General features: G+C 44.3%; 1 protein-coding gene across 1 annotated transcript; it reads left to right on the forward strand.

Annotated features, from left to right (window-relative positions):
* Positions 1 to 12,376: 12,376 nt before the first annotated feature.
* Positions 12,377 to 20,570, forward strand: LOC143803745 (vomeronasal type-2 receptor 26-like). Its single transcript, XM_077281520.1, has 4 exons — positions 12,377 to 12,862; positions 18,191 to 18,412; positions 19,494 to 19,620; positions 19,708 to 20,570. Exons 1-4 carry the CDS (start codon positions 12,377 to 12,379, stop codon positions 20,568 to 20,570), a joined length of 1,698 nt encoding a protein of 565 aa, XP_077137635.1.
* The last annotated feature ends 1,586 nt before the right edge of the window (positions 20,571 to 22,156 follow it).

A 22,156-nucleotide genomic window follows, 5' to 3' on the forward strand; every position in this document is an offset into this window, starting at 1 on the left:
CATATGTGTGATATATATGGCGGTATTATGTGAGAAGCATATGGTGTTATGTGAGAACACTATGGCGGCATTATGTGTGATCTATATGGTGGTATGTGAGAACTATATGACAGCATTATGTGTGATTTATATGGCGGTATTATCTTCAGAAAGGGGACCCATTCTAGGGTGGTTCTGGCTGAGCACCTGCACACAGGTCTGGGGTCATAGAGGGAGCAGCATGACCTCCAGTTAGGTGCAGTCAGGGAAGGGCAGGTGAGGCAGCTGAATAGAAGGGTCTCATTTTTATTGTTACTATATGGCTACATTTCCCCCCAGTCTGCTTCCCAGCGTCACCCCGTACTGCGCCTGTCACCTCACTTTCACACATCACCAGGACAGGATCTGAGGAGGGGAATGGGGTCTTTGCATGCAATGTCTGGATCAGAACAGGCCATCAGCAGAAATGTTTCCTGGATTTCTGTGGAGCAGACGATCCATCCATGTGTATAAAAGACAGCGCTCTATGTACAATCCCTGGCTGCTCCGCGCACCAAACAGGGTGCCCCCCATAGACAAGCACACTGCTCTCCTGAAATACTCCGTGCTCCTGTCACCCTGCTCCCTCCACCATATATCTCCCAGAATCCTTGCTGCCTGCCATCCTCTGTGAATGTTTACTTGTCAGTATAACTCTGCAGTCACCAACAAAATGGCTGCTCACTGGGTTCCTAAATCTCATCCTCTCTTATCCCTTAGCAGACACCCAGGAGGGGAGGAGATGAGACATCACACACATCAGCAGACTCCGCCCATAATTACTGCAGTGCTGTAATGTGAGCTAGTTGTACACTAGGTTTTTGTCCAATTTCAGTAGCTGCTCCCCCTAGTGTTTAAAAGTGGAAATGCCAAACCTTTTAAAATTATTTTTCATATTTTACTAAATTATAAACAATTTATAATATTTTTTAAGAAAATGTAAACATTAATTCTTTACATTTTTTTCAATTGCTGGAAAAAAAAATTTTTTGCTGGCACCTTCCCGTTTAAGAAATTCTGAACCTCGAAGAAAAATAAATGTGGTTTCCTTCACTATTTTCAGAGACTCTAGCTTTTTTAATTTTCTATTGATGAACCTGTATGATGACTTGTTGTTTTTCCTGTACCAAACTTTAGTTTTTAATAGTACTATTTTGGAGCCTACATGATATCTTGATCATTTTTCATTGCTTTTTTTTGTGTGGAGATGTGGAGACTAAAAAAAGCCAATTTGAGGGTTTGGATTTTTGTGTATGATGTTTACTATGAGGGTTAAACAATTTTAGATTTTCATAGATTGACCTTTATGTAAAAATCCATTACCAAACACACTTTTATTTTTAGCCTTTGATCAGTTTTAACCCCTTAACAAGCGCCGATACGCCTTTTAACGGCGGCAGTTAAGGGTACTTAAACCACAGCGCCGTTGTCGTTAATTAACGGCGCTGTGGAAAAAGTGTCTAGCGGCCCCCAGAGCCGGATTTTCTCTGGGGTCTCGGTTGCTGGGGTAGCCGGGACCCCAGAGAACATGATCCGGGTCGGTTTTTACCGAGCCCCGAGTTGCGATCGCCGGTAATTAACCGTTTACCGGCGGTCGCGAAAAAAACCAAACGATTTGCTATTTAATTTCTCTGTCCTCCGATGTGATCGCACATCAGAGGACAGAGAAATGGGGTCCCCGATTGCCCCCGATACTCACCCGTCTTCCCCGGTGCTCCTCATGGCTCCCCATGGGCACTGCCATCTTCCGACAAAAAAATGGTGGGCGCATGCAAAGTGTGCCCGCCGGCCGACACCCGGAAGATCTTTGGGGTCTCAGCTGCTGGGGGTAGCCTAGACCCAAAGAACATGATCGGGGTCGACCCCTGTTTTGTGATCGCCGGCAAATAACCGTTTACCGGCGACCGCAAAAAAATAAAAATGCGGTGTTTTATTCTCTGTCCTCTGATGTGATCGCACATCAGAGGACAGAAATAGGGGGATCGGGGACCCTGTTATACTTACCGGTGTCCCTGGGTTCTCCTGCTTCCTCTCCTGGCCGCCGGCTGTAAGAAAATGGCGGGCGTATGCGCAGTGCGCCTGCCGTGATCTGCTGGCCGGCAGAGGAAGATTTCTTCCTCTTGTTTTATTTTGGTCACTGTGAGATCCTATCACAGTAATCAAAATAAAAAAAATAATAAAGAACCCTCCCTTTATCACCCCCTTAGTTAGGAAAAATGAATAAAATAAAAAAAGTATGTATTTCTATTTTCCAATTAGGGTTATTGTTAGGGCTAAAGTTAGGGTTAGGGTTGGATAGGGTTACGGTTGGGGCTAAAGTTAGGGCTAGGGTTGGGGCTAATGTCAGGGTTGGGATTAGGGTTAGGTTTGGAATTAGGGTTAAGGTTAGTGTTGGGATTAGGGGTGTATTGGGATTAGGGTTAGGTTTGAGGTTAGGGTTGAGATTAGGATTAGGGGTGTGTTGGGCTTAGGGTTTTGATTAAGATTATTTATCAGGTTGGGATTAGGGTTAGGGGTGTGTTGAGGTTAGGGTTGGAATTAGAATTGGGGGGGTTTCAACTGTTTAGGTACATCAGGGGGTCTCCAAACGAGACAGCCAATTTTGCGCTCAAAAAGTCAAATGGTGCTCCCTCCCTTCTGAGCTCTCCCGTGCACCCAGTGGTTTACCCCCACATATGGGGCATCAGCATACTAAGTACTAGTTGGACAACAACTTTTGGGGTCCAGTTTCTCCTGTTACCCTTGCGAAAATAGAAAAAAAAAATTGGGGGCTAAAAAATCATTTTTGTGGAAAAAAATTTTTTTTTTTATTTTCACGGCTCTGCGTCAAACTTCTGTGAAGCACTTGGGCGTTCAAAATGCTCACAACACATCTAGATAAGTTCCTTGGGGGGTCTAGTTTCCAAAATGGGGTCACTTATGAGGGGTTTCTACTGTTTAGGTACATCAGGTGCTCTGCAAACACAACATAATGCCTGCAGATCATTCTATCAAAGTCTGCATTCCAAAACGGCGCTCCTTCCCTTCCGAGCTCTGCCATGCGCCAAAACAGTGGTCCCCCCCAACATATGGGCTATCAGCGTACTCTAGATAAATTGCCCAATAAATTTGGGGGTCCAATTTCTCCTGTTATCCTTGTGAATGGAAAAATTTGGGGGTGAAAAGATAATTTTTGTGGAAAAAATATGATTTTTTATTTTCATGGCTCTACATTATAAACTTCTGTGAAGCAGTTGGGGGTTCATAGTGCTCACCAGACATCTAGATAAGCTCTTTGGGGGGTTGAGTTTCCAAAATGGGGTCACTTGTGGGGGCTTTCTACTGTTTAGGTACATCAGGAGCTCTGCAAATGCAACATGACGCCTGCAGACCATCCCATCAAAGTCTGCATTTTAAAACGTCACGACTTCCCTTCCGAGCCCCGATGTGTGCCCAAACAGTGGTCCCCCCACACATGGGGTATCAGCGTACTAAGGACAAATTGGACAACAACTTTTGGGGTCCAATTTCTCCTGTTACTCTTGGGAAAATAAATAATTGGGGGCTAAAAAAAACATTTTTGTGGAAATTTTTTATTTTCACTACTCTGCATTATAAACTTCTGTGTAGCACTTGGGCGGTCAAAGTGCTTACCACACATCTAAATAAGTTCCTTGGGTGGTCTAGTTTCCAAAATGGGGTCACTTGTGGGGGGTTTCTACTGTTTAGGTACATCAGGGGCTCTGCAAACGCGACATGGTGTCCGATCTCAATTCCAGCCAATTCTGCATTGAAAAAGTCAAACGGAACTCCTTCTCTTCCAACCTCTGCCATGCGCCCAAACTGTGGTTTACCCCCACATATGGGGTATCGGCGTACTCAGGACAAATTGCACAACAACTTTTGTGGTCTAATTTCTCCTGTTACCCTTGTGAAAATAAAAATATGGGGGCGAAAAGATCATTTTTGTAGAAAAAATTAGATTTTTTATTTTCACGGCTCTACGTTATAAACTTCTGTGAAGCACCTGGGGGTTCAAAGTGCTCACCACACATCTAGATAAGTTCCTTAAAGGGTCTAGTTTCCAAAATGGTTTACCCCCACATATGGAGTATTGGTGTATTCAGGAGAAATTGCGCAACAAATTTTGTGGTTCATTTTCTCTTTTTACACTTTTGATAATAAAAAAATTGGTTCTGAAGTAAAATGTTTGCAAAAAAAAGTTAAATGTTCATTTTTTCCTTCCACATTGTTTCAGTTCCTGTGAAGCACGTAAAGGGTTAATAAACTTCTTAAATGTAATTTTGAGCACCTTGAGGGGTGGAGTTTTTAGAATGGTGTCAAGTTTGGTTATTTTCTGTCATGTACACCCCTCAAAGTGACTTTAAATGTGAGGTGGTCCCTAAAAAAAATGGTTTTGTAAATTTTGTTGTAAAAATGAGAAATCGCTGGTCAACCTTTAACCCTTATAACTTCCCAACAAAAATAAATTTTGTTTCCAAAATTGTGCTGATGTAAAGTAGACATGTGGGAAATGTTATTTATTAACTATTTTGTGTGACATATCTCTCTGATTTAAAGGGAACCTGTCACCCCCAAAATCGATGATGAGGTAAGCCCACCGTCATCAGGGGCTTATCTACAGCATTCTGTAATGCTGTAGATAAGCCCCTGATGTTACCTGAAAAAGGAGAAAAAGACTTTAGATTATACTCACCCAGGGGCGGTCCCGCTCCGATGGGTGTCTCCGGTCCGCTCCGGCGCCTCCTATCTTCATTCCATGACGTCCTCTTCTGGTCTTCAAGCCGTGGCTCCGGCTCCGGCGTACTTTGTCTGCCCTGTTGAGGGCAGAGCAAAGTACTGCAGTGCGCAGGCGCTGGGCCTCTCTGACCTTTCCGGCGCCTGCGCACTGCAGTACTTTTCTCTGCCCTCAATAGGGCATACAAAGTACGCCGGAGCCGCAGCGTGAAGATAAGAAGAGGACGTCATGGAATGAAGATGGGAGGCGCCGGAGCAGACCGGAGACACCCATTTGACCAGACCGCACCGGGACCACCCCTGGGTGAGTATAATCTAAAGTCTTTTTCTCCTCTTTCAGGTAACATCGGCGGCTTATCTACAGCATTACAGAATGCTGTAGATAAGCCCCTGATGATGGTGAGCTTACCTCACCATCGATTTTGGGGGTGACAGGTTCCCTTTAAGGGCTTAAAAATTCAAAGTTTGAAAAATGAAAAATTTAAAAAATTTTCGCCATATTTCCATTTTTTTCATAAATAATCGCAAGTAATATCGAAGAAATGTTACCACTAACATGAAGTACAATATGTCACAAAAAAAACAGACTCAGAATCAGCAAGATCCGTTAAAGCGTTCCAGAGTTATAACCTCATAAAGGGACAGTGGTCTGCACTGTATAAATTGGCTCGGTCATTAAGTACCAAATTGGCTCTGTCACTAAGGGGTTAAACTTTTTTAGTTGTTGTTAGCATAGTGGGACCCAGGACTGTGTGTATAAGTCCTGGTTATGTTCAATAAAAATTTATCTGATTAAAAAAAGAAGGTTCGACACAAGGTCAAAACACCGCCTCAAAACACATGTGTTCAGAGCGGCCTATCACGTTCCCTAATCAAAGTCATTTTATGTTTGGGTGTGTGTGTAGCCCATTCACTATCTCCATCTATCCCCCACCCCCTGAAGATGGCTGGACCATCATTGTACAAATATCATTGTAAATACACACCTGTACTTTGTATCTCCCCCACCCTGTAGCGTAGCTACTGGGGGGGCAGAGGGGGCCATCGCCCCGGGCCCTGTCACATGAAGGGGCCCACTGGGAGCCAGGGCCACATCTGTGAGGAGGCAGAACACCGCATAGGAGCAGAGCAGTATAATGTCTGCTCCCGTCTTACAGAGACTCTGCACGCTATTAGCACAGTGGCGGCTGCAGTCTCCCCCCTGTCTGACCTGATGATGAAGCTTTTCCTGGCTGCAGTTTTCTTCCCTCTGTGCACGCTGGGATTGGCTCAGGCACGCTGGGTCCTAGTGCCCACAGCTTGCATTTCACTCACACTTCCTGGTCCTGCCTGCAAACTTTATCAGTAAGTGGGGATGGAACATTTTAGGTTTATTAAATTCAGGTATGTCACTGTGAGACCGTTGGGGTATTGTGGGGGCTGAAAGTGAGTGAGGGGGGACAGGGTACTGGGGGGTGAATGTAAGACCATGGGGGTATTGTGAGGGCAGAAGGTGGGTGAGGTGGGACAGGGCACTGAGGGGTGGATGTGAGATGATGGGGGTATTGGGGCTGAAGTGGGGGAGGGGGGACAGGTCACTGGGGGCTAAATATTATAATGTTTTGTTATGATATTATATGTGATCCATCATGTAATATTTGCTGTCAGGGGAGGCTGAAGATGGAGGGGTAGGGGGCTTTTGCTACGTACCACCTGGGTCTTTTATGAGTATTAGTATAAGGAGCCCCCATACAGTAACCAAGAGCTGCATCACATTTACAGCACCACTCCAGCATTATTTTTTATTTCACTGCTGGAGCGGTGCTGACAATCCCCGTGCCCTGCCCCCTGTCTGATACTCACCTTCCGGCGTTTTCATCTGTTTTAGTCTCCGCTCGGCTCTGTCTCCTGCAGTTTGTGACCTGTCTGAGGCTCCAGCGTTTCATGGAGCAGCGCAGAGGTCACTAATCAGTGTGAGTCTGTGGGAGCCTCGTTCTGGCCTCTCTCTCACTCTCAGGCTATGTGCACACATTGTGGATTAGCCGCTGCGGATTCACAGCAGTTTTCCATCTGGTTTACAGTGCCATGTAAACCTATGCAAAACCAAATCCGCAGTGCACATGGTGCGGAAAATACAGCGCGGAAACGCTGCGTTGTATTTTCCGCAGCATGTCAATTCTTTTTGCAGATTCCGGAGCGTTTTACACCTGCTCCTGTATAGGATTACGCAGGTGAAATCTGCACAAAAAACACAGGAAATCCGCGGGAAATCCGCACACGAATTCGCAACAAGTGCACATAGCCTCATAGTCTTACATTGAGCGCCTGTGACATAGCTTCTAACTTCTGGCCGGTCAGAAGCTGCGCTCACAAGTTTGAGCAGTGGGACTGCAGCAGTGCCACAAAATAGTGACTACGCCGGAGGATGAGTAAATGACCGGGGCATCCAAATCATGACAGGGAGCTGCGGGCCAATCATACTGCAGTATGTGCAGTATGTATAAGGGATCTGCGGGCCCATCACACTGTGTATAAAGGAGCTGTGGGTCCATCACACTGTGTATAAGGGAGCTGTGGGTCCATCACACTGTGTATAAGGGAGCTGTGGGTCCATCACACTGTGTATACGGGAGCTGCGGGCCCATCATACTGTGTATACGGGAGCTGCAGGCCAATCATACTGTGTATAAGGGAGCTGCAGGCCAATCACACTGTGTATAAGGGAGCTGCTGGCTCATCATACTGTGTATAAGGGAGTTGTGGGCCCATCATACTGTGTATAAGGGAGCTGCTGACCATCATACTGTGTATAAGGGAGCTGCAGGTCCATCATACTGTGTATAAGGGAGCTGTGGGCCAATCACACTGTGTATAAGGGAGCTGTGGGCCCATCATACTGTGTATAAGGGAGCTGTGGGCCCATCATACTGTGTATAAAGGAGCTGTGGGCCAATCACACTGTGTATAAGGGAGCTGTGGGCCCATCATACTGTGTATACGGGAGCTGCAGGCCAATCATACTGTGTATAACTGTGTATACGGGAGCTGCAGGCCAATCATACTGTATAAGGGAGCTGCGGGTCCATACTGTGTATAAGGGAGCTGCGGGCCAATCATATTGTGTATAAGGGAGCTGCAGGCCAATCATACTGTGTATAAGGAAGCTGCAGGCCAATCATACTGTGTATAAGGGAGCTGCAAGCCCATCATACTGTGTATAAGGGAGCTGCTGGCTCATCATACTGTGTATAAGGGAGTTGTGGGCCCATCATACTGTGTATAAGGGAGCTGCTGACCATCATACTGTGTATAAGGGAGCTGTGGGCCAATCACACTGTGTATAAGGGAGCTGTGGGCCCATCATACTGTGTATAAGGGAGCTGTGGGCCCATCATACTGTGTATAAAGGAGCTGTGGGCCAATCACACTGTGTATAAGGGAGCTGTGGGCCCATCATACTGTGTATAAGGAAGCTGTGAGTCCATCATACTGTGTATAAGGAAGCTGTGCACACATCATACTGTGTATATGGGAGCTGCGGGCCCATCATACTGTGTATATGGGAGCTGTGGGCCCATCACACTGTATAAGGGAGCTGCGGACCCATCATACTGTGTATAAGGTAGCTGTGGGCCCATCATACTGTGTATAAGGGAGCTGCGAGCCAACATACTGTGTATAAGGGAGCTGCGAGCCATCATACTGTATAAGGCAGCTGTGGGTCCATCATACTGTGTATAAGGGAGCTGCGAGCCCATCATACTGTGTATACGGGAGCTGCAGGCCAATCATACTGTGTATAAGGGAGCTGCAGGCCAATCACACTGTGTATAAGGGAGCTGCTGGCTCATCATACTGTGTATAAGGGAGTTGTGGGCCCATCATACTGTGTATAAGGGAGCTGCTGACCATCATACTGTGTATAAGGGAGCTGCAGGTCCATCATACTGTGTATAAGGGAGCTGTGGGCCAATCACACTGTGTATAAGGGAGCTGTGGGCCCATCATACTGTGTATAAGGGAGCTGTGGGCCCATCATACTGTGTATAAAGGAGCTGTGGGCCAATCACACTGTGTATAAGGGAGCTGTGGGCCCATCATACTGTGTATACGGGAGCTGCAGGCCAATCATACTGTGTATAACTGTGTATACGGGAGCTGCAGGCCAATCATACTGTATAAGGGAGCTGCGGGTCCATACTGTGTATAAGGGAGCTGCGGGCCAATCATATTGTGTATAAGGGAGCTGCAGGCCAATCATACTGTGTATAAGGAAGCTGCAGGCCAATCATACTGTGTATAAGGGAGCTGCAAGCCCATCATACTGTGTATAAGGGAGCTGCTGGCTCATCATACTGTGTATAAGGGAGTTGTGGGCCCATCATACTGTGTATAAGGGAGCTGCTGACCATCATACTGTGTATAAGGGAGCTGTGGGCCAATCACACTGTGTATAAGGGAGCTGTGGGCCCATCATACTGTGTATAAGGGAGCTGTGGGCCCATCATACTGTGTATAAAGGAGCTGTGGGCCAATCACACTGTGTATAAGGGAGCTGTGGGCCCATCATACTGTGTATAAGGAAGCTGTGAGTCCATCATACTGTGTATAAGGAAGCTGTGCACACATCATACTGTGTATATGGGAGCTGCGGGCCCATCATACTGTGTATATGGGAGCTGTGGGCCCATCACACTGTATAAGGGAGCTGCGGACCCATCATACTGTGTATAAGGTAGCTGTGGGCCCATCATACTGTGTATAAGGGAGCTGCGAGCCAACATACTGTGTATAAGGGAGCTGCGAGCCATCATACTGTATAAGGCAGCTGTGGGTCCATCATACTGTGTATAAGGGAGCTGCGAGCCCATCATACTGTGTATAAGGGAGCTGCGAGCCATCATACTGTGTATAAGGGAGCTGCAAGCCCATCATACTGTGTATAAGGGAGCTGCAAGCCATCATACTGTGTATAAGGCAGCTGTGGGCCCATCATACTGTGTATAAGGGAGCTGTGAGTCCATCATACTGTGTATAAGGAAGCTGTGCACACATCATACTGTGTATGTGGGAGTTGTGGGCCCATCACACTGTGTATAAGGGAGCTGCGGGCCCATCATACTGTGTATAAGGGAGCTGCGGGCCCATCATACTGTGTATAAGGGAGCTGCGGGCCCATCATACTGTGTATAAGGGAGCTGTGGGCCATCATACTGTGTATAAGGGAGCTGTGGGCCATCATACTGTGTATAAAGGAGCTGTGGGCCCATCATACTGTGTATAAGGGAGCTGTGGGCCATCATACTGTGTATAAGGGAGCTGTGGGCCATCATACTGTGTGTAAGGGAGCTGTGGGCCATCATACTGTGTATAAGGGAGCTGTGGGCCATCATACTGTGTATAAAGGAGCTGTGGGCCATCATACTGTGTATAAAGGAGCTGTGGGCCCATCATACTGTGTATAAGGGAGCTGTGGGCCATCATACTGTGTATAAGGGAGCTGTGGGCCATCATACTGTGTATAAAGGAGCTGTGGGCCCATCATACTGTGTATAGGGAACTGTGAAGGCATATTGTGCATATGGGAGCTGTTGGCCCATTACACTGTATATAGGGGAGCTCTGGGGGGCATTATACTTTCTATAGTGGATTTCTGTCAGCATTATACTGTGTATAGGGGAGCATTGGGCTCATACTATCTCTAGTGGAGCAGTGGGAACATCATACTGTGTAGAGGGGAGCAGTGGGAACATCATACGGTGTATCGGGGAGTTATAGAATCACCATACTGTGTATAAGGGAGCTGTGGGGGCCTTATACTGTGTATATGGAAGCTTTAAGCTCACCTTACTGTGTATAATGGAGTAGTACATGGGGGAACTTAGGGGACATTATTAAATGTTAAGTGGGCACTTAAGCATCATTGTTATAGGGGCACTCAGAATATTGTGACCATCAAAGTTGCATATGGTCACAATATGGCGGTAAAGTCAATGTTCGTTTTTGTCTATAGATTTATTATCAATAACAGTGCGGTCATATTCTGAGGTTCCCCTATATTCACAATTAAAGTGCGCAACCGTAGCTGTAATCAGGGTTAGCTGGTTAGGGGCCCACTCAGATGTTTCGCCCCCCCTAAGTTAAAACCCTAGCTACGCCTCTGCCCCCACCTCATTGTAGATTGTAAGTTCTCACGAGCAGGGTCGTCTTATTTTGCTTTAATTATTGTATTGCTAACGTTATTACTTATCACTGTTGTGTTTGAAATTGTTAAGCTGTAAATCGCTGCGGAATATGTTGGTGCTATATAAATAAAGATTATTATTATTAGGTGAGTAAAAGTGTTGTCCCTCCTATGCCCTCCTCTCAGAGATGAGGCAGCTCACTTTTAGCCTATTTTCCATAGAAGCAGACATGACCAAATCTGCTGCACATTTTTTTTTTCTTTTCATTTCTAGTTTTTCTTTTTTTTTAATGTCCTCCACTTTGTGTTCACTATCTCAGAGGTCACACCATGCACTCCACAGTAGTCTACCTCTCTGCAGATGTCGTAATTTCATCACGTCACCCGTCCTCCAGACTGCTGCCTCAGCAGAGTACCTATGCCCTTACAATACATGCAAGGTCATCAAAGGGGTAACCCTGTGGGTATATGAAGACATTGGATAGGTGGGTATAATTGCACCACTCTCCTATGAGTTCTGGTTAGGGTCTTCTCTTTATTCCTCCAGGGCCATCTTCCCACCTCCCCCTGTGTCTTTCTTGGATTTCTGTTTTACAGTCTCTAACTGTTTTTTTCCTAACTGTATTATACCGCTTTTACCGCCTTTCTGCAGCTATATTTTCAGGCTCCAGTGCATTTTTATGCTATATCAGGAGTTCTCAGTGACTCTTCTTCCCCTGAACAGCAGGGCATTTTTTTTTTACTTCTAGACCGCTTCCTACGACTACCGTTATGCTGGGGGTGTAATGCTGTCTGGTAGCCTAACTGATTGAAGCCGCAGCTTTACTTGGGGCTAGGCCACAAACTTTGTTTCACCCTTAGGGTGGCCTGGTACCTTCTTTGAACCCCCGTCTGTCTCAGGGGGTCAGAGAGTGGCCTTATCTCCTTAAACACTTTTTTGTGTTATTTTCTAGGGGAGGGGTCTATTTTTCCAGATTTTCTTCTTAGTCTCCAGGCTGTATCTGCATTTGTGCAGGTACCTTTTCTGCCTTTCTTTATCTGTCTCTGCCATCTTTCTTTCAAAAAGTGTCAAGAAGCATCCATATGGATTTTCATTTGTAAGACTTCCCTTTTGTAAGCACAAATTGAAACACACTGCAGCCAATTCTGCTGTTCAGTGCCCATCTTGGCTCAGATCCTGGTCTAAAGATCCATCATCCAAAAATGCCCTTACTTGGCTCCCCATCAGAGGAAATAGGCTTTTTGGGCAACACCTAGATGACATAACCAGGGAAGCTACCCAGTGCCAGAGTTATCTGCTTCCACAGAATCATAAAAGCTCTTAGCCATCTAGGTGCTTCCAGAGGTTTTACTCTATTTGGAACTCATCTTCCCACAAAGGCAACAAGAAGTCCTCCAAACCCTCCAACCCCAGACAGCCATTGTTCAAGCCTAAACCTTCCTGGTAAGAAATAGAGGATGTCCATGTGCTTTGTGTCGGCATATGGACATTTTAGAGAGCTTGTCTCACCAGTCGAGGACCTCAACAATCTGTCAGAGCAATGGCCGCTGTGGTGGACTTTGGCCCCTTATCTTGACACAAACACAACATACGTGCATGAGCTTTTAAACATTCCCTCTGCAGATTTTTCTCACGGTGTCTCTTTATTTAGTGCCTATGAGGAAAAATACCAGACAATTTTCACAGTTCTATTTGCCATTGAAGAAATTAATAAGAACGAGGATCTTCTACCAAATATCACTTTGGGAATTCACCTATTTGAATCCTTCATGAACGAAGCTGAAACGCTGAAAGGTTATATGGAAATACTAAGTGGATGGCGCTTCCAAACTCCTAATTATAAGTGTGAGAGCCAAGGACATCTGGTAGCTGTAGTGGGGTTTGCATCTTCAGTTCTTTCTCTTCTGGTAGCAAATACATTTGGAATTTATGGTTACCCACAGGTAGGTGTCTTTAGGATGCCCCTCTGTGATTTAATATGTTCCTAAGTAGAGAACTCCCTCTATGATTGCCATGTACTCTAATAATTGTACTGGTGTGTAAGGGTGCATGCATAGTTCATACATCATCCTAGTAAGGCACTGTATCCTTCTCAAGAAGTAATAGCATAGTATTAATTAGTTTGGAGTATTTCCAGATGTATACTTCCAATCGAAGGCGTTAAGGCTAAGTTCACATTAGTGTTCTGCGCCGCAGCGTCGGGCGCTGCAGCGTCGCCGCATGCGTCATGCGCCCCTATATTTAACATGGTGGCGCATGGACATGCGTTGCACTTGCGTTTTGTGACGCATGGTTCACTGTGGTGCATGCGTCAGGGCGCAGAGGACGCAGCAAGTTGCAGTTTTTTCTGCGCCCAAAACCATGCAAAAATGGACGCATGCGTCACAAAACGCTTCGTTGTGCATGCGTTTACATTTGCGTTGTGCGTTGTGTCGCCGACGCTGTGGCGCACAACGCAAATGTGAACGTAGCCTAATGTGTGCCACAACAAAGCCATACGGTGGCATATCTCAGTCTTTGGCTCTTGGTTTCATTTAAAAAAAAGTATGTTGTGTATTTTTTTCTGTGCTAAGTCATTCTGTATAGGAAAGTGCAGCAGACTATGTGTTCTTATGTAGAAAATTAGGAAGGTCAAGTATACCAAAAAGTCTCTTGGAATATGTTGGCCGCATGCACTTGCCTCAATTTTTTGGGTTAATGCATGGAATTTACTCATATAAAGAAGCTTTATCTACTGTTTAGACTGTGACATTTACATCATAGGCTCGGTTTCTTCACATCAATTAAGGATAGAGGCGCATATATTACTTTTTTTGCCAGCAGAATTACAGATCCCATTATAAATCAATAGGTAGAATTGAGCAAAAACATTTTCAGGACTCTAGTCCAGTGACCATGTTTGTTAGTACTTGTTGGCCGAACCAGAGCCCAGCGAACCTACTCTTATTTGCCAGCATCCCTGGCGCCTCTTCCGATGATGGATGCCTATGCAATGTAATCGTTGATAATCCAAAGAGGCACCCAGGATGCCTGCAGGTAGGAGGAAATTCGTATGGCCATGGTCCATAAACTACCAATGTGGCAGCTGGTCCTGGCTTCTGCGAATCATTTTGCTTAACTCTATCAACAGGATCTGTCAAGAGCTACAGTTTGGTCACTTCTTTTTGGCTTATGCATATATTATATTAATGGAGCCTAAAGGCCCCTCTACAGATTAGATGAAAGATGGGGAAACCCAATATTTTTGGTGGGACCATCCGATGCTTATGGGGGCGTCTCAAATCTTTCCGGAAATATTATATCAACTTGAAATCAGGTAGTTGAAATTTAAAGGGGTTCTCACAAGAAACATTTCTGAGACCTGGGACTCTCGCCTGTCTCCAGAACGGCACAGCACATACATCCAGTCACTGCTATGGGAGTGCTTTATACAGCCGAGCAAATGCACTGTAGTCCCTTACTTCAGAAGTGGGACCTGCATTTGTCAGACATTTATGGCATATCTTACAGATATGCCATAAATGTTTCTCGTGGGACAACCACTTAAAATACCAAATCCTTTTGTTTTCGGGGAGGATAACCCACTGTGAGAGATTTCTGGCAGAGGTTTTATCCCTTCTATTGAAAACGATGGAGTCGGAAAATAACTGTTGCCAGAACGAGGATTTGGCCCATAGCTATCTAGTGTATGGTCAACTCAAGATTTTGTCATGTTGTTACAAAATGGAAGCAGCCGAATTTCAAACGTTATAGTCAGTTCCTATCAGATTCAACTGCGGATGCCATGTTTGATGACAAATAAGAAAGTCCTTTTGCATTACAGATCAGCTATGGGGCCACAGACCCTCATCTAAGTAATAAGTTGATATTTCCATACTTCTACCGCACTGTTCCCAGCTCTGTCCATCTGCAAAATGCATTGAATTCAGTGCTGAAGCATTTTGGTTGGACCTGGGTTGGAATAGTTTATTCCAATGTTGAAAGCAATGAAAATGCAATCCAAAAGTTAAAATCTTCCATTATAACACAAGGCGGTTGTATTGAGTTCACAGAAAAGTTCTTCAGTTCCACAAACTACTGGAAGACTGAGTATAAACGTATTGCCAAAGTCATTTCTGAGTCCACGGCAACCATTATTGTCTTTTGGGCTGACCTGGAATTTACATGTAATTTATATTTATTACTACATAATTTAACAAGGACAGAGAAAGTCTGGATTGTTCTTACTGACATGTACCATCTGATCTCAAACAAGGACATAGTGGACCTCAGCCCTTTCCATGGAACCTTATCAATTCAGATGAAAACGCTGGAGATTCCCGGACTCATGCCTTTCCTTTGGAACATCACGTTGGACCAATACACCTTCTGCAATTTTATTTTCCTCTGCAAGATCGTCTTATATGAATGTAAACCAGTTGATGGCAAATTGCTACATCACACGTGCAAACACGACGAGGCAAAGAAGATTCTGATGGGTGCAGAGACCATGGTAGAGAGTTATCGAGTATATAACGCCATATATGCCTTGGCTCATGCCCTTCATATGTTTATGGCATCCAAGTACTGGAAGGAATCGCAGATAGAGGGTGCGTCTCTATCTTATGAACATCCTTGGAAGGTGACTCAAGTGACAAGACTTCTTTTTGTATACCATATTCGAATAGCAATTATTTTTTTAAGTTATGGTCTATATTTTAAAAACATTGTTTTTAGACCCCAAATTTTCACTAGTCAATATCCTAATATATGTTTTAAAGGGTTTAGAACTACCTTTGTAATACACCGCTCCAGCTGCCAGGGACCAGCCACTTGATTTGAGGTCCTTAAATAACTACCATAGCGTAATACATAATAACACTAGAGGAACAGCTTCATAAAGATACCCTGTAGAAATGGTCTTTTTAGCATTATCTATAAAGAGAACTTATATTGTTGCCCCTGGCTGTAGGTTAATAAGCCTTTTAAAGAGTCATGGAAATGGCGGCACATCTATGCAGTCATGCTATCTTCAAACCCTCCCGTTCTGGTCAATTCCTGTCTCCTCCAAGCTTTTCAATGCTCCTTTAGTCATGTATAGTGTAGTGATGATGATGAAGAGGGCAGACTACATCCCAGCCCTCCACACATCCTGGTCATTGTTCCTTTTCCCTTATTATTAACATCAGCCCCCCAGCTGTGAGCTTTCCCTCTGCTGGTTATGAAAATTGAGCGGGAATCCACGCTGTTTTTTTTAAATGTAATTCTTTATTTTACACAGGAGGGACACAGCAGGTGCTGAATACAACTCCCATCATTGTCGCCTGGTAACACTAATCTCAGGGAGACCACGTGACAATGATGTAAGCTGCCTTCAGCAGCAGGCGCCTGGTCCATGTGAAAGACCTGACATGTGTGCACCACCACTGAATACAATGGGTGTGTGTCCGTAGTTGCAGCTCTTTAAAAACATACCGCATATGGAAACAAAAAACGGACGAGTGAAGTGGGCCTCACTGTGTTGTGCAGGCTCGAGAAGTGCAACACAACCATAGACTTGGAGGAAGCACATAATGAAGATGATTTGCTAGGTGAGGGGAGGGTGGTGATAATGAAACTTGGAAGATAGGGTTTAGATAATAGAACGTATTACTGTCCAGGATAATAATAGTGTTGCATGTCTCTTCAGAATAATATCACCACCCCATGTCTGCTCAGGATAGCGGCACCACCCCATGACTCATATCAGCAGGTCCCCATTACTCATCAGGATAGCTGTACCACACCATGAATCTTCAGGATAGCAGTACTGCCCCCATGACTCTTTAGGATAGCAGTACTGCCCCCCTGACTCTTTAGGATAGCAGTACAGCCCCCATGACACTTTAGGATAGCAGTACTGCCCCATGACTCTTTAGGATAGCAGTACTGCCCCATGACTCTTTAGGATAGCAGTACTGCCCCCATGACTCTTTAGGATAGCAGTACTGCCCCCATGACTCTTTAGGATAGCAGTACTGCCCCCATGACTCTTCAGGATAGCAACACCCCTTGACTCTTGAGGATAGCAGTACTGCCCCATGACTCTTCAGGATAGCAGCACCATCTAAATGACTCTTTAGGATAGCAGTACTGCCCCCATGACTCTTCAGGATAGCAGCAACACCCCATGACTCTTTAGGATAGCAGTACTGCCCCATCAATCTTCAGAATAGCAGCAACACCCCATGACTCTTTAGGATATCAGTACTGCCCCCATGACTCTTTAGGATAGTAGCACCCCCATGACTCTTTAGGATAGCAGTACTGCCCCTATGACTTCAGGATATTTTACCAAAAAACAAGGCCGTATAATTATAGCTCATCCATAAATATAACTGTATCAACCAAAAAACAAATATGGACCACAGAGCAGTAGATTAAAACTTGATATTTATTGAAAAATATTAATAACATGCATTAAAAAACTAAAAAATAAATGAGGCAAAGTTAAGGGGTAGTGACACCTTAGTCAAAATGCCGTTAATTAAACCAACCTCAGGTGAGGATGTGGAAGAGGAACCCAGGGGTGACTGCACCATCTTCATTGGTAATACTCGTGTGTCCCTTTTTGATTATGATTTCACAACAGCCATGATATGTTAAGTTTTTGATATGCCAGTGATTCTTTGGATTTTCTGAGATAGGCTCCATTCTTATTTACAACTTTGTATTATCGCATTGCACGTGTCACTTTATATATTATAATTAGAGTGTTCATGAGTATCTATGCCTTTTACTGCCATTTCATTGCTATCTTCATTATTTGACGTGCTGTTTATTCAATTTTCTTTTCTATGATAGCATTGTCTCTATGTATTTTTTGTATCCTGATTATTATAATCTACTGCTCTGTGGTCCATATTTGTTTTTTTTGGTTGACTCTTCAAGATAGTAGCACTACCCAATGATACTTCAGAAAAGTAGCACCACTCAGGAGAGCAGCGCCCCCTCATGACTCTTCAGGAGAGCAGAGCCCCCTCATGACTCTTCAGGAGAGCAGCGCCGCCTCATGAGTCTTCAAAAGTAATTACCATGTCATGCAAATTTAGAAGTTCATCCACTTCCAGATGAAGCATACTTTGCAGAACAGTCATCAGATGTGGTGCAGATCCTGGTATAAGGCATATTTAATCTGTGGGTGATTACCAATGTACACTTTACTGAACCTAGATCCCAAGAATGTTTACTGGTACTTAATAGCAATTGTGACATTTATGCTCTGTATATCCTGTATATGTTTCTTCATGCAGCTTCACCAATTTCTGAGAAGAGTGCACTTTACCAATAGCGCTGGAGAGGACGTATACTTTGATGAACATGGAGATGCTGCTCCTATGTACGATCTGATTAATTGGGTGACCGGACGCAAGGAGAAACTTAGAAGTGTCAGAGTTGGAAACATCACATCTAGCAGTGGGGACAACGTGACGGTTAATGTATCAGCCATTGTATGGGCTGATCCTCTTGCCCAGGTAGACATCTTGTTCGTTTGTGCTTGAAGAAAGTAGACCGTGCAGGATAAGCTTTCTCTTAGAAGGAGAGTGAATGAGAAAATCACCATGGTGGGCACTGATTTTATGGGCCTTTTCTCTAGGACTAGTTTGACAAATAAGGATTATTTTGTAATACTGAAGCAAAAGGATGGTGTTAGGAGACCAATTCTGTCCCACTTGGCAGCTATAAAAAAAGCTGTATTGCTGTAGCTACAAAACGCATAGTAACATCTCTATTGTGGTAAGGGACATACATAGAAATCATGAGGTTCCTTCAACCCAACCCAACCCACACCCTCAAAAAAATATGTGGTGGAATATGTGGGCTCATACCTCCCAGCTTTAAAAAAAAAAAATGAGAGGGATATGTATTGCTGCATGTATGCTGTATTTCTATCTCTACTGAAGCCCCTTAGTGGCACCCATGGCGTATGATGTCCCCAAATCACCCCACCCACACAGTATGGTACCCCGCAGTGAATGTTCTCACACAATGTCCTCATAAGTGCCCCCAACCCAGTATGATGCTAACACAGTGCTCCCAAAGTGACCTTCAGCAAAGCATAATGCTCCTAATGTTCCCCTCACTCAGTATGATGTCCCCATAGTTCACAAACATACAGTATAATGTCACACACAGCCCCCATACATGGTATCATGGAACCAACTGTCCCCCACTCAGTACGATGACCCCATACCTCCCAAACATACAGTATGTCACCCACAGCTCCCCAGCATGGCACTTAGTCTTCCGCACAGTATGATGTCCCCATAGTTCCCAAACATACAGTATGATTACATGGTATCAAGAAACCCTCAGTCCCCCACACAGTATGATGGTCCATACAGCCCACCACGGATAGTATCATGGTCCCCACAGTATCATATTTGCCACTTAGTATGAAGCTCCAACACACAGTATCATGGACCCCACTCAATATGATGGTCCTCACACAGAATCAGTGTCCCCACAGCCCCCAACAAGTACTGACATAAAAAAATAAAACTACTCCTTTAGCACCATTTCCCCAATGGTGACGCATTTCTATTCCTCTCCTAGGAACCACCACGTTCTGTCTGCAGTGACAGTTGCCGAGCTGGGTCCAGGAAAATGATACTGGAAGGAAAGCCAATTTGCTGCTATGATTGCGTTCCTTGCCCCAGAGGACAGGTTACCAATCACACTGGTAAAGGCTGGCACCACCATAGCTCTCAGTATATGGCACGTGCAGCAATATGAGACTATCAACCGTGTGTTTAATTCTTTCCTACAGACATGAGCAGCTGTTGGAAATGCCCAGATGACCAATGGCCGAATGGAAAGAAAAATGAATGCATTGAAAAACAAATGATCTATCTGTCCTATGAAGACTTCTTGGGTACAGCTCTTACTTGCAGCGCCATTGTGCTTTCTCTAGCTTCCCTCTTCATCCTTGCCATCTTCATCCATTATCAGAACTCTTTGGTCATTAAAGCCACCAATAGAAATCTAAGTTTCCTTCTTCTCTTGTCGCTTACTTTCACATTCTGCAGTTGTCTGGTTTTTGTTGGTCATCCAGGACACATAACTTGTTTATTACGGCAAACAGTTTTTGGAATGTCTTTTACGGTCTCAGTGTCTTCCTTATTGGCAAAAACCATACTTGTGGTTACGGCCTTTCGAGCTATCAAACCTGGAAGCCAAATGAGAAGATTCATGGGGAGGAAGCTACCATGGGCCATTGTTGGTTTCTCCTCTTCTTTCCAGGCTATTATCTGTGCCTTGTGGTTAGGAACACATCCCCCTACCCAATTTTTGGATCTCCACTCACAGGATGGTCAGATAATTGTTGAATGTGAAGAGCACCTTGGCTTCTACCTCATGTTGTCCTTTATCGGCTGCCTTGCCATGGGATGTTCCATCATAGCTTTTCCAGCTAGGAATCTACCCGACAGATACAATGAAGCAAAGTTCATTACTTTCAGCATGTTGGTCTTCTTCAGTGTCTGGATTTCCTTCATACCGGCATACCTGAGCACCAACGGGAAGTATACAGTGGCTGTAGAGGTTTTCGCCATCCTTGTATCTGCAGCCGGTGTTTTAGGGTGTATTTTCTTTCCCAAATGCTTCATAATCTTTTATGCACCAGAAAAATAAAAGAGTAAAGCAAGAAAAGTTTAGAAGCTGTTGATAAAATGTGCAAGTTAAAGATCATTCCAGCTGTGGATCATATGGCAAATATAGAAAAAAAATTTATAAATTCCCTATATTAGTAAAAGTTGGAGTTATAGATAATTTAGCGACAAAAAGAACAAGTATAATTGGTGGAGAAAGGTTGTACTTGGTGGACCTAGGTCTTTTTTCAACCTGTGTAACTAGATGTTATTTCCAATAAATTGTCTCCGTGTAACTTCTGTTAAGGTGGCCTAGTGGTGGCCCGTAGCCCAGACTCCCCTTTATCTGTGGGGGCATGGAGACGCTTTCATTTCAATAGTTGCCCTGTGGTGCCACATTGGTCTTCGGAGTGGTTGATACAGAAGAAATGCATCATAACCTGCAGCCATTCTTGGTAATAATAGCCAATAGCCAAGGGTGCTTGATGTGGTACAACCCTTTACAATATTATCCTTAGGAACTTAAAAAGAATCTGCTACCAGTTTTTTGCTACCTCGTCTGAGAGCAGCATAATATAGAAGCAGAGATCCTGATTCCAACGATGTGTCGCTTAGTTTACTGGGTGCAGCAGTTGTGATAGAATCACAGTTTTGTTAGCTGCAGGTCTAGCAGAGCTCACAATGCTGAGCTGTGTATAACCCCGCCCACAGCACTGATTGGCCGCTTTTAGTGTAAACTGTGCATGGACAGAAAGCTGCTAATCAGTGGTGGAAATGGGGTTGGACTAGGAGTCATAAGAAACATAGTCCTCTAGTGATAATCTCCTGCTGATAAAACACTGATTTAAGTTAAACCCCAAAACAGAGCCTAGTAAGAGACAGATTGCTGGAATCTAGGTATCTGCTCCTGGATCACATAAGAAAAAGAAACAAATAGATCTGAACCAATCAATATACAATGACCAAAGGTGCTCCAGCAGTCAGTTGGCCACTCAACTCCTTTTGGAGACTAAGAGGTCCCCAGAGACAGGCTGAGTGTTCTGCTCCTTATTGATCAAAATTTCAAAAATGTAATTATGGTAAAATATTTTGAAAGTGCAATCAATATTCCCTTTCTGAATGGTGGAAGGGACTCGCTTTAAGACACTAAGGGGAGAGGGCAGCACTGAATCACCAATGTGCCACCGCCTGTGAGTGAAGCACCATCTCCTATCAGCAGTGTCAGCTAAGTGCTACTACGTCAATACTTTACTTCTGATGAACCTTTGAGAGATAATCAAAAAGGGAAACGCTTTGAGTTCTTTTGAACATTATACTTATGCACATGTGGCAGCCATTTCACGTTCCCTGGCTTCCATTGTGTTGACATGCACATGAAATATAACACCTTCTTATATATATAACACCTTTTCTTATGAGGCAAGCTACAGGGGACTTCAGCATGAGGTTATCAATATCTTTTGGCTAACTATTCTCTCAGTTGTTACAACACCGTCCATTACCGCCATAGAGAGGAATAAGATAGACCCATACCTTGTTCCCAGATATCTTCCATATTTAAGGTTTTACAGATAAACCTTTTTAATGTATAATTAATAAAAATGTATGTTTTAATAAGTAGTATTTTTC

Source organism: Ranitomeya variabilis, chromosome 2 (assembly GCF_051348905.1).
Source record: "Ranitomeya variabilis isolate aRanVar5 chromosome 2, aRanVar5.hap1, whole genome shotgun sequence".
Lineage (NCBI taxonomy): Eukaryota > Metazoa > Chordata > Amphibia > Anura > Dendrobatidae > Ranitomeya > Ranitomeya variabilis.